Source organism: Colletotrichum fioriniae (assembly GCF_027942845.1).
Source record: "Colletotrichum fioriniae strain IMI 355084 chromosome Unknown scaffold_11, whole genome shotgun sequence".
NCBI classification, from domain to species: Eukaryota; Fungi; Ascomycota; class Sordariomycetes; order Glomerellales; family Glomerellaceae; genus Colletotrichum; species Colletotrichum fioriniae.
Window position 1 is genome coordinate 1872377 of NW_027076847.1, and position 12610 is coordinate 1884986.

A 12610-nucleotide genomic window follows, 5' to 3' on the forward strand; every position below is an offset into this window, starting at 1 on the left:
GTTGCTTCATAGGCGAGGCGGAGAGAAGGAAGGGTACCTAATCCCGAGGAAGTGGGACAGGCAACGGGATAATAATGATACCAGATCATTCTCATCACATCATCGAGAGTCCTCTTTCATCCCTCTTCACGCTGCAAGCATGGGATGAATACTAGGTGACTTTGCAGTGAGGGGAGTTGGAATGCAAGACAGTCCAATCAAAGGAATCGTTATTCCAGACCAAAGGCGCAACCTGCGGGAGGCCGTCCTTCTAGGCACAGGGTACCTTGGATCCCCTAAGAACTTTCCGGATGGAGGCCCAAGATTGAAGCTTTTGCCAGTAGAATCATTTTCATCTCGGAAATATCTAGAGAAAGCTCCTGCCAAAGACTAGGTACTTGCCTTCCCCTGGAAGAGAGTAGCTTCGCATCTCCCCAAATCCTGACCTCTGGGCTCCCTCAGATCTTCCAGCCATCAGAATCTTTCAACAACGACACAACCATCCTCAAGTCCTGATAAATCAATTCTATTGCAGCAGTCATACCAATGTGTCTTCGTCAGGATCTTATCAAGCCCATGGTGGTTGATACCACCAAAGGCCACGACCACACGCACACCGTCGTCTTTCTCCATCGCTTCCCCGAAACCGCCTCCGAGGAGGAGCTTAGTCGAAAGGTCCTGTCCGAGAAGTTGACGATGAACCACAAGACCCTCCGCGAACAGTTTCCCTCGGTCCGCTGGGTCTTTCCCTACGCCAAAGCACACGCGCGTCCTTGGAACAATCTCACGCCCGAAGATAGAGCTGCAGTCGGGATGAACGTAGGCAGTCTCCCCTACATCGCCCAAATCATGCTCCAGGAAGCAGACAAGGTTGGCGGTCTTGACCGCATCATCCTCGGTGGAATGGGACAGACTGCCGAGGCAGCTCACGATGCCATGACGTCCTTTCCCGAGTGTAAGATGGATGCCTACGATAATGCCGACGGCATGTCGTCGTTCCTTCAGAAGACCTTCCACGCCAACTGCACTAGTCTCGAGCAGCTGAAGCTCGCTGGTTTCGTGGGCATGCACGCCCAGGACGCTGAGATAACGTCCGACGTCAGAAGCATGGCCGTCTTGTCCAAGGAACTATCCACAATGAAGAAGAAGATCAACGCTACCCTCGTCGCGCAGACCCCCCATAAGTTCATCAACGGCGGCTACAAGATCCAGACCAAAACTTGGGACGGCAGCCGCATCGACGATTTCGCTAGCTTTCTCGAGGCCATGGGCGTGCAACGCACTCTCGATACCAAAAAGACGTGCACCGAGACGCTCATTCCGAAGAACCGAGAACTGGCCAAGAAGTGGGATCCTCGGGATACTCTCAGCGACGCCCAGAGATACGCTCAAGAGATTCTGGATCAGAAGAAGGAGAACGAGGAGATCAAGCGGAAGCTGCTCATTCGCATCGAAGCTGACAAGGTCGAGCGCAAGATCAAAGATGCACGCGAGAAGGCGAACCGAGGCAAGGTCAACAGTAAGAATAACTGGCTGAAGCCGGCGGATTCTGTCAATGTTCTCGGCGGAGTTGGTTACCGCCCCAATCTCAATCCTGAAGAGGATGAGGCCGAGGTACGAAAGCCGTCACCCAGCAAGTCCAAGTAAGTTAAAAAAGAGCAACCCAGCGATAAGCAGCCCAGCAGCGACGCATTCAACCTCATCCAAAACGTCTACCCCATCGTTCCCAAGAGGGACAGCAAAGCGAAGTCATTTGCATAAACACTAGATAGTCTATGTCATCTACGTTATCCAATCCTTCCGTCAGATACCTCGTGTACTCTGGGCAGTGTGACGTGAACCATAGATGCTTGTGCTCGTCGCTCTCTCCTAATCAATGGCCGCCTCTGCTTCTCCCATGTCTTGATTTGTGTGTTTCGTAGGAGTTTCAGACAAAAGCTACGAAAAAGAAGGAAACCAAAAAAAAATATATAGATGATTCCACGGGGTGCAGCCAGCTAATTATCGACGGGAAGGTCAAGGTCCACCATAACCCTAGGGGCATCTCATTAGCAATAACGATGATCAGATTTCATACCCCGTAGGCCACATAACTAGGTTTTCAGTCCCTTAAGACCCGAGGGAAACTCCAAATAAATCCAAATTCAAACGCTTCTCCAGCTTCTCGCCATTAGGTAGCCTGTCCTTGGTCCCGTTGTCTCCCGAGCAGCAGTGTATTCGCACTTGAATCCTCCCTCGGAGAAGACTACTAATACGTGGGAAAGAAGGATCGAGCCCTTTAACGGGAATTTCACAACCCCGATTCGCTGGCTGAACCTAAGACCAGGAGCAATTAGAGAAAGACGACCTGCGAGATTGAACAAGATTTGTCAAAGGGGCGAGGCGGCCGCGGCCTAGGTGGTAAGAATCTTCGCCTATCTCACGTTTTATAGTTGAATTCAGGTGATTCTAGTATATATCCAACAGGGTGTGTCCTCCCGTTCTCCTGCCGTAGCAGCGGGTATGGCGGCCGAAGAAGAGAGTCGCGCTCAAAGAAAAGTCCGATGCTACGGAAGTTACAAGCTTTCAAGAGAGAAGTTGACTCGGATGGACCAAGATGCCTGATGCCTAGGTTAGTTTCGGGGCTCGCAGTATCTGCCACTTGATAATCACGAGGTTTTGCAAGTATGGACGATTGCGGCATGAAGGACTCATATACCTGCACAGATATTTACCTGTGTAGATGAAGCTCGTCTAGACTCTTCCCATCTTCTACATCTCAACCAAACTCTCTTCCGTGGCCTTGATCTGCAGTGCCAAGAGCCGCGAATAAGAGCGACACAGGGCGAGATTCCCACCCATGTAGTAGAACCGCGGATGACCACTGCTCCTCCAGATCTGCCCGAGGTTAGTTGCCTGTTCAAATTTGTGGTAAACATCAGATAACTCACAGAATTGATCTCCCCTTGCTCATCAAGATCCCAACACTCCTTGACCCGATCGGCTACCTTGTCCCCTAGGATATTACGTGTGCTAGACCTCATCCCACCATACCCCGTCGCCAGCACAACAATGTCGGCATCCAAAGTCGTACCGTCCGCCAGCGCCAGACCAGTGGGCGTGAAGCCGGTGATACCCCCAGGGCTATGGTGAACCTTGACCTTCCCGTCGACAATCAGCTGACTACAGCCGACATCAATGTAATATCCTCCGCCGCGAGTGATGTACTTGCGGTAGATACCGCTTCCATCCGGCCCAAAGTCAAGCTTGAACCCCGCCTTGCTCAGACCGTCCAACAAGCCTTGGTCAACTGCGGTGATGGCCTTGATACCGTGTGTACTCAGCGCGAATTGCACGGGGATCGGGACGCTCTGCGCAACGATGTCGCAGTCTTCGGTCGGTGGCCCGCCTTCTTCGTACATTCCCTTGTGCATCACAAAGATTCCCTTATTCGCTGTAATGACATAGGTGCCGCCCCTTTGGATCATCGTCACCTGTGCTGCGCCATTTTCATAAAAGTTTTGGCAGATGTCGTGACTCGAGTTGCCAGAGCCTACGACGAGGACCTTCTTTCTGGAGAGATTGTCGACGAGGGAGGCGTCTTGGTGTTGGCTGCCGTGGTACACTACACCCTTGAAGTCGTCCTGTCCGGGGAATGTGGGCGTGATGGCATCACCGGCCTGACCTGTCGCCAGAACGATGTGCCGAGGCTTGAGGGTGCGGAGGGTGCCGTCTGCTCGACGAAGTTTGACGGTCCATATCTTTTCTTGCTCGTTGTAACTCGTCCCCTCGATGTTGGTGCTGGTCCAGATGTTGAGTTCCATCATTTTCGCGTAGGACTCTAGCCAGTCTGCCAGTTTGTCCTTTGGCATGAACTGAGGCCAGTTTCCGGGAAATGGGATGAAGGGGAGGTGGCAGTACTGAATCGGATCATGGGTCATGAGAGTCTGCACATAAGATGAGTTTTCAGGTCAGCATTCGTCTCATCACGCTCCAGCGGTTTTGGTCAAGACACCAGAAAGACTGACCCTGTATCGCTTGCGCCAGCTGTCCCCAACGTGCTCATTGCGATCTATCAGCAAAGTAGGGAGACCAAGATTTTGTAGACGAACGCCAATGTTGAGCCCAGCATGACCTAACAAGACACATGTTAGCAACCCAGGACCATCAGCATCGAGGATATGCAACTCACCAGCGCCAATGACCAACACAGTAGGGTCTTCATCGACGAATTCCACCTGTCGTTCGCGTCTCTCTTTCCAATTGCCCCCCTTGGGATCTACATGACCAGTAGGCCTGCTGACTCCCATTTTCTCCTCGAACCCCTTCAGTTGTAGGAGTGTAAAGTTGATCATGAAGGCTTTCCAGGTGTCATCCGCTTCCAATGCTAGCCTCACCATACCCTTGCCTCGGCCAACGTTGGACTCAAAGTCAAACATGCTCTCTACCCAGTGAACACCAGGTGCAGGGTCTCCAAAAGACGGCTGGAAGGCGCCCTTCTCCCGGGGGACGATCTGGCGGAGACCGGCCCGCGGCTGATTTTCCTTGAAAAATGCCGTGATCTCGTCCAGGCCATTGATGGTTCTAAAGTCCCATGAGAGACTGAGAAAGTCTCTGATCCAAGCATCTTCGCGGAAGACGGTCGATAGGCCGTCTTTTACGTTGTTGGTGAGCACTTTCTCAAACGCCTGTGTCCAAGTTTTGATGATTTCTCGTGCATTTTCCGGTGATTTTGAAGTAGGTTCCCTGAGGGTGGGGAGTTTGATGATGTAGTCGTTCTTCGCCATAATGGGCCTATTCCTGTTCTTGTATTATCAAGCTATTCGCTGCCTACACCGGTATAAATACCATGGTAAACTTGGATGACGATGTTGGGCTTTAAATGGGAGCTGACCGCGATCGGACAACATTAGTCCGCACCGCTGGGGGTAGCTTTGGCGATCGGCTTCAAAGTTCACAGCTTCATGCAGGATCCTGGATTCTGATTGCCGAGACTAAAAAAACACGGCCCGCTGTCGCCTGCATCATGTCGGTCGATGGACACGTCCAACGCATCGATCATGGCCAATTACATTGAGAAGCCATCAAGAACCCAATGGGCCGTGTCAGATATCAGCTACCCCTCCTCGACAGCCCTAACATGACCTAACTCCAAATCCACTTGTAAATGTTAGCTGGAGCTGTTGGGAGCACCAAAGGGCTCGCTGCATGATGGCGCGACACGGCCCGTTGGGGCGTGAGGGGTCACTCGGTCTCGCTGATACCCTCGTGCAATTCTTTTCTTCTTTTTTTTTTCTTCTTTTTTTCAATCATTCAGAAGGACCGTGTCGATGTTTTGAGGCAGGCAATTGATCTCGCCGTTCGATGAGCACCATCAGGTTGATGATCCGGAGACAGAGTGAAGCCAGATTCGTGATGTGAGATGAGATGCGCTCTTCACTTCCGACCATTTATCTCAATGACAAGCCAATACGTCACTGGATGAGGGCTGCCTCGGACGACACTCGTCCGATGGTACTGAAGTACTTTAGGTGAGGAGAAACGCCTCCCAAACATCCGGTACGTGGGTTTAATTCAGATTGAAGAAGAAAACAGCTGCTCGATATAGATCATCACTTATCTCCACGAAATTGAGAAGAAGTATTACCAAACTCACGGGCCCATCTTCAGTTTCATCCTCTTGATCATCGTATAATCTCACGACGACATAAACATTTGTACTCAACATGGCGACAGCGGCAATGCAAAACCCGTCCTGGCTTCTGTACGGCCCAGGTTCAGCCAAGATCGTTGACCGACCTACTCCCACTCTTGAGAACAAATTAAATGTGATGGTTCGGGTAAATTTTGTTGGTGTATGCGGGAGTGATGTAAGTCAGCCATCCTTTCAGGCCAATTGACTTGACGTTGATCGATCTCTACCAGGTGCACTTCTGGAAAGAAGGAGGATTTCAGCGCAAAGTAAGCGACGAGAAGCCCATTGTCATGGGTCATGAAGCCTCCGGTACCATCGAAGCAGTCGGTTCCGCCGTCACCAATGTCAAAGTAGGCGACAAGGTAGCGATCGAGCCAGGGGTCCCCTGCCGGCGCTGCTCGGCAGCCTGCAAGAGAGGCGAATATAATTTGTGCGTCTCGATGAGGTTCTTCGCTGACCCTCCGGACTCCCACGGGGCCTTGACAAAGTATCTCGTCATGCCGGAGGATTTTGTCTACAAGGTCCCTGACGAGGTGAGCCTCCAGGAGGCGGTTCTCGTGGAACCAACCGCTGTTGCCGTCCACGCGACACGTCTGGCTGAGATCAAGTATGGACAAGATGTCGTCGTGACGGGGTGTGGGACGATCGGGTTGCTCTGCGCAGCTGTGGCCAAGGCCTTTGGCGCCCGACGCGTCATCTTGGTTGATATCATCCAGGCAAAGCTTGACTTTGCGCACAAGTTCCTCGACTGTGAGACATTCCTGGTTGAGCCTGGGACAACGAGTGAAGATGTTGCTGTGAAGCTGCTAGAGACGATGGGTATTACCGACGGAGTGGACGCCGTCATTGAGGCGTCGGGAGCACAGTCGTCAATCCAGACGGGGATCTTTCTGCTCAAGAGCGGCGGCAGTTACGTCCAGGCTGGGTTGGGTAAAGCCAAGCCTGAAGTTCCCATGTTGGTTCTGTCCGAAAAGGAACTCAGAGTCCGAGGATGTTTTCGATACGCCTCTGGTGATTATGAGTTGGCTTTGTCGCTTATCGCGGAGGGCAAGGTGAAGCCTAAAGCGATGCTGTCGAGTGTGACCCCCTTCGAGACGGCCACTCTGGCCTGGGACAAGACTGCAAGGGGCGAAGGAGTTAAGAATATCATTGAAGGCGTTAGAGATTGAGAGAAGCCCTTGCTTGAGTCTGTGTAAATGTCTTCGAGAGCTTCGATCTCATACGATGTGTGCCGCGTTACCTTTATGATTTAATATATCACGGGTTCTCACATTTGCATTTGAGGTTTGGGACCCAAAGAATACTGCGTTTAATACTGGTAGGATTTTATTCCGTCAATTGAAGCAAGTTCGCAATGCTGATCTTTCGGCACCGAGTCCATGAAACTCTGGTCACCACCCTCCCCCTCGGTCCTCGAGTACATGTAGCCATTTTAGCCCACGCCTGCCTTGATTGTCAGTACTGAAACTTTTGTCGCCAATTTAGCTTTGGACGAATTACATCAGTTTAAAATAGCAACCCGGGCATTGCCAATTACCCAAGCTGTTCTTTCGCCTCTGTGAATGCGATGCTCATCTTATGGTAGTCACCCGGAGCCTTCCTTTTCCGGCTGTCTTCTTCTCATAACCCATAATAGGACAATGATTGACGTGCTGCGCTTTCCAAAGCGTATTCTCACAGGAATATGTAGGATACAGAGAGAACTAGCAGTAACAATATAGTCAAGAAAATCAGCAGCAGCAGTAGTAGTGATAGTAAGAATAGAGCTGAGGTATTGGGCGGTGAAATACTTTATTGTGTCACCCACATGGCTTACTGAACTCGCTTTGAACATGGAATGCCACCCTCTATGCCGAATCCGCGTACTCCCAGATGTGCTTCTCTATAAAGTCAAGTGCCTTCATGTCCTCGTTTTCCTTCTTGATCTCCAATACCCGCTTCTTATACTTGTCGTTGGCAAGCACCTCCTCTACTCCTCCTGCAATTTGTTGAGACGTCGGGCGACCAGTCTTGAGATTAACAGCTACACCCGTCCATTGGCCCCTCATTGCGATCTCTGGCTTGTCTTCTGTATCGCCTCCGAGCACCATAGGCACGCCGTTCACGATCCCGTGCAGGAAGCCTCCATAACCAGCATTCAAGACCCAAACATCTGCATGCTTGAGCAGGGCGTCATACGAGAGGAAGTCGATGACCTTGGTGTTGGCCGGAATCGTGAGCTCCTCGGGAAGTGTCGCGCCCTTGACACCCAAGATGGCAACGAGAATGATATCGTCGCGGTGAGCCAGACCTTGTATCGTGGGGATGATGAGATCCGTGTAGTTGATAGCAATGGTACCCTGAGCAACTCCCACAACCTTCTTGTTTCCGGCCGTGATTTCATCCCACCATTCTGGGTACTTGTAGTTCGGGTCGATGGGCTTGGGCGGTAAACATCCCGCGTACTTGATGACATCGGGGAGATCCGATCTAGGGTACTCGAGGCTGGGCGAGCACATTTGCAGGGTAACGTCATAGCTGGTTTGCCATGATTCGAACAAGGCTGGTGGCAGCTCACGTGTACCGCCGAGCGCCTTGACGACGTCGTTGTACTCCTTTGCTGCCGCACCAAAGGGGCCCACCGGGCTAAAAAACATCTCATTGAGGAGCTTGTTCCGCCCGCGGCCCGACTCGGTCGAGTCGGGAGGCAGACCGGGTCCGAACGGCGCGGTATCAATGCTCGTGGTCACGACAGGGATAATGTTGATGTCGACGACGGGCGGTCTCGTAGTGTAGCCCTTGGGTAGAGGCGTGCCGTACATCATAGGGGCAAGACCCATGTAGAATGTCTCGTGGACAATAACGACTTGCTTGTCGGGATGCTCGACACGGATCTTCTCGAGGGTTTCCATCAGGACATGGAAGTGAGGCGTCACAGCCCTAATGAAGATGTTGCTTAGGTCGAACATGAGGCGGGGTATGCCAACAGGAACTTTTTCGCGAATGGCTTGCTCGTCGGGATTCAACATGGGCGGAATGCTAACATGCTGGGCACCGATGCGCTTGACTTGGGGGTGGAATTCTTCGCCGGCGATGAATGTGCCTTCGAAACCGCGTTGGATCATCTCATCAGCGACCTGAAGGAGGGGATATGTGTGTCCTGTTGCTGGCGCCGCGCAGAAGAGAAGGTAAGGCCGCTTCTTGTTGCCGTCGCTGACACCATTGTTGGCCGCTGCTTCGGCAGCTTGAGCTACAGAGTCTGCTGACAGTGTCATGATCTCAGATACTTTGTCTCTTTCAAGAGATCCTTGGTGTGAGTAGATAGATGCTCGAATCGTTACTTCAAATGCAGAGAGAAGAATGACATCAAGATGGGCGGCAGCACCCAGTGATTTATACATGTATGAATAAGAGAACCTCTAGTGAAGACGCAGTACGCGGGGAGCTCCAACTCGATGCGGTCACTCATCTCGGTGAGATTTTCACCCGTACGCGCGCCGTTGGGTCGAATAGTCGCCGGCTTCATTGCGTTCAAGGCTGCATCGGGCCGCATTGCGAAAGGGAAATCTGACAGCAGATTTTAGTACGTCAAACGGTCCTGTCTTACCTGTCTCTACGCCTCAAGGTCGTTGTATGGAGCCATCAAAGAGCCAGTCAGCATGCACTAGTCGTATATCGTAGACCAGTGTGCGTAAGGCAGCGAGTCATTGTGAGATGCCGTACAACCTATGTGTCCATGTGAAGAGGAGTCGAACGGGAATATTGTATGGTCTTACCGGCGGTATTGAAGCCCATTGGTGTCATACTGTCATTATCGACGATCCATGTCTGTAAAGCGCGTTGAGAAAGGACACTGCAGGATCAGGGTCCTTGCAGATAAGTCTCAGCCCGTCAGCGCGACGTCTAGAACGAACGAGCTAGTGCGGCCGTGGATTGAGGCTAACGGTGCTAGTATCGTGGATGATGTAAGTCGGCGGATTGGCTTCGTTCTGTAGCTTCAAGCTCCAGTCTCACGGTTATCGAGTGCCGAGCCTAGAACCATCGCCGGAAAGGTCCTGACATGGCAGATCAGCTTCCCTTGAGAATGCTCTTAGCCACCTGAGATCATCGGATGACATGGCCTGAGGGGCATCTGCCACCACCGGTAGAGAGTCTACCAGCATAGAGGGACCAGGCAGGATAAGTGCTCAAGAGAAAACGTTCATATGTGAGATGGGGGTTGACGCGCGGTTCGTCTTCAGACCATGAGGGAGGCTTCCCGATCGAGATGTATTGACAGTTGTAGGTAGGTCATATATCGAAAGAGGAAACACCCTGGACACCAGCCTGCTGCCTTGTACGCACTTTACGCGTTTGTCAGCCCTTGCGAAACCGAGATCTCGAAGAAGACTTAAGTAAAGTACTAGGAGGAAGATGGCGCATGCAGGTAAGCTGACGCCCTGATATCCTGCCACTTGCGGGAGTCTCATTGGCGCTCTTGGGAATTTGATGGATTGTTGATGATCTAGAAGACGATGCGAGCCATTGATAGGGCATTTGCGAGCGAGTGATCAAAACCTGTGCGACAAATAGTGACAGTACCTTAACTGACAGCTTGATTTGTGTTCGTCTCTTCGTAAGGCTCTATTGTCTTGGCCATTGGACCACAGAGGCCTGTAACGTTTCTTCGGCCTCACGCGATGCGGGATACAATGCGTATGAAGCGTTCCTCAATGGTAAAGAACGAGTTGATGGACGTCGTTGATCAACATTGCATCGGCGTCGGCAAACAGCAAAAGGCCGCGCGGGGACGACGCTCTCTCGCGCGCGCGGGATGATGCACAAACAAGGAATGTTGTATCGTCATTAATGGGGCTCGGCCGTTATGTCTCGTCCGCTTTGCTGGACCATTCTCGATGCTTGATCAAATGTCTTGGTTCGCGCGCGCGAGACCTGACGAAAGGCACTCTGCATGCCCCCCCATCACCGTCGTTGTTCTCGAGGCCAATGTTCCAATATTTCCATATCCTTTTAAGATCCTAAACGCCCCAGTCATTTTTGACTGTTATTGTCCCACCCAAAGATGCAATGCGTGCTTGCTGCAGCCGTCCAGTGCTACCTGACGCGAGGCCTGTTCAAGCAGTCCCTTTTCCTTTGCGGTCGCCTGTCCGGGCGAACAGGTCCTTGAAGCTCCAATGCCTCCTGTCTGAATCGTCTGATGGTCCGGATGAAGGGAATATGGAGAATCGAGAAGATGACGAGCTTGACTTGGCTGAGCCGTAGACTTCGGTCGGTCGTCCTGGCAAAAGAGCAGTTAGGATTGTGTTCAAAAAATGCAATGCAAAGATCAAAGTGTCATCAAACTTACTAATGTTTCCAGCCCCTCCAATCCCATATCCTCGAAACTGGCGGTCTCTCACCGCAGTCTCCTTGACATCGTCCTCCTCCGTGTCGCTGCTCGCATCATCCAGGCTCTTCCTCCTCCGCACCGGCGCCACTGTGCTCCCAGCCACGCCCGACTCGAACTTTGCGCTCGCTGGGCCCCCCGACCCGTTGCCGACAACTGGGGATGGCAGCTCCGGGGCCACTGACGGCGTGGGTCGCAGATTCACTGTGGACACGCTGCGCACGACGGCGAGTCGGCCCTGAACGCGGACGCGGTGTCGGCGTTTCTTCGCGGGGATGAGCTGATCTGACTCCGGATCGGGTTCTCCCGTGTCGTCCTGGGAGTATCGGCGCTGGTTCGAGAAGGGAAGCATCGCGGGAATTTGGTGAAGCGAGTCGAATTAGGGGTAAGATCGGCGAAAAGAGGTTCGTCGTGACTTAAGGTTACGGTGCGATAACGCAGTGCTTTGCCCAACGCCCCTCGGGATGGACAGGAACAATTAAAGGGCCCCCCTGGAGGACTGAAGTAGCGCAATTGAAATGTAGAAGCAAGAATCAGAACAGCTACTGGGCTTGAATGAATGGACGCAACGAGGTGACAAATTCTCGTTGCACAGGAAGCGGGCGTTGCGAGGAACTATTTCATCAGCTCGCAGCGCAGCGACAGTATATACATACACACAGAGTTCATAAACAAGTTTGAAGAAGAGAGCAAAGGAACTAGAGCGTCGCATCATGAGCGGCAGAAAGGGGGCCCAACGCTCATATGTTCGCCCCCAGACGAACGCCTCAGCCCAGTCCAGCCAACACGAATCCGCCCTAAGCTAAGCACCCAGCTCTTTTAATGACTATGTGGTAGATAAGAAGACGGCGTGCTTGGGGTTGATTGCGCCGCTTTGCCATAGTCACCATGCTGATTTCCTTCTGTCAAGGCTTCTAGCAATCAAATCTGGGCTCCTTCGCCTTCCTTCGGTGTTCGGGGGCGGACGAGGCAAAGCAAAAGGTCCCCCCATCCCCCCTCATTAACTCATTAAACCTTGCATTGGCGCGAACCCCTGGCAGAGATGGGGGCTACGCCGCAAAAGAGTCCAAAGCAAGGAATTTTGGGGTGACATCGCCGGGGAACCAACCGGATTTGCGCCAGGGCCCGTCTCCCGCCCCGACCAGGTTGCCGGCTGCTTCGGATTCAAAGAATTCGAGGGACTCTGCTGGTGTTTTTTTTTGATCAACTTCGCTCTCCTTCAGATAAGATCTATCCTTATCTTTTTTTGTTTATGGAAAAAATGGCATCTGCGATGGACAGTTGTGCTGTGACTCCAATACAAAGGAAGCCTTGAAAGTAAGATCGATCGAACGTTGCACCAACAGCCACAAACAGCTAGGCTCAGCAGTAACCCATAAGAGGTTAGTTCTTACCTCACTGCCATAGTCTATGGAATAGCATTCGATGGCGCCTTGAAGCTCTGTTGATCGCGTCCGGGCCACGGCTTTTCGAGTGGCTGTCAGGTTTTCTCATCTCAATATTCTCTCATCTCAATTTGCAATTTTATCACGATGATTTAGGTGAGCTCTGATTTGTTGAACAAAAGAAGGTATTAGTGATATTACGTATTA

At 52.0% G+C, this 12610-nt stretch overlaps 5 protein-coding genes across 5 annotated transcripts; 2 read left to right on the top strand and 3 right to left on the bottom strand.

Annotated features, from left to right (window-relative positions):
• Positions 1-525: 525 nt before the first annotated feature.
• Positions 526-1626, top strand: N0V96_009150 (uncharacterized protein; the record flags this gene model as incomplete). Its single annotated transcript, XM_053189090.1, has 1 exon — positions 526-1626. One exon carries the CDS (start codon positions 526-528, stop codon positions 1624-1626), a length of 1101 nt encoding a protein of 366 aa, XP_053053856.1.
• Positions 1627-2730: 1104 nt separating this feature from the next.
• On the bottom strand, positions 2731-4745 carry N0V96_009151 (uncharacterized protein; the record flags this gene model as incomplete). The annotated part of the gene is made up of 4 exons (XM_065758557.1): positions 2731-2856; positions 2910-3905; positions 3987-4093; positions 4151-4745. The coding sequence occupies 4 exons, from the start codon at positions 4743-4745 to the stop codon at positions 2731-2733; spliced, it is 1824 nt and encodes a 607-aa protein (XP_065612950.1).
• Positions 4746-5943: 1198 nt separating this feature from the next.
• On the top strand, positions 5944-6822 carry N0V96_009152 (uncharacterized protein; the record flags this gene model as incomplete). The annotated part of the gene is made up of 1 exon (XM_053189092.2): positions 5944-6822. The coding sequence occupies one exon, from the start codon at positions 5944-5946 to the stop codon at positions 6820-6822; it is 879 nt and encodes a 292-aa protein (XP_053053858.2).
• A 678-nt stretch (positions 6823-7500) lies between these two features.
• Positions 7501-9185, bottom strand: N0V96_009153 (uncharacterized protein; the record flags this gene model as incomplete). Its single annotated transcript, XM_065758558.1, has 2 exons — positions 7501-8891; positions 9050-9185. The coding sequence occupies 2 exons, from the start codon at positions 9183-9185 to the stop codon at positions 7501-7503; spliced, it is 1527 nt and encodes a 508-aa protein (XP_065612951.1).
• Positions 9186-10746: 1561 nt separating this feature from the next.
• Positions 10747-11370, bottom strand: N0V96_009154 (uncharacterized protein; the record flags this gene model as incomplete). The annotated part of the gene is made up of 2 exons (XM_053189094.1): positions 10747-10910; positions 10980-11370. 2 exons carry the CDS (start codon positions 11368-11370, stop codon positions 10747-10749), a joined length of 555 nt encoding a protein of 184 aa, XP_053053860.1.
• Positions 11371-12610: the final 1240 nt, after the last annotated feature.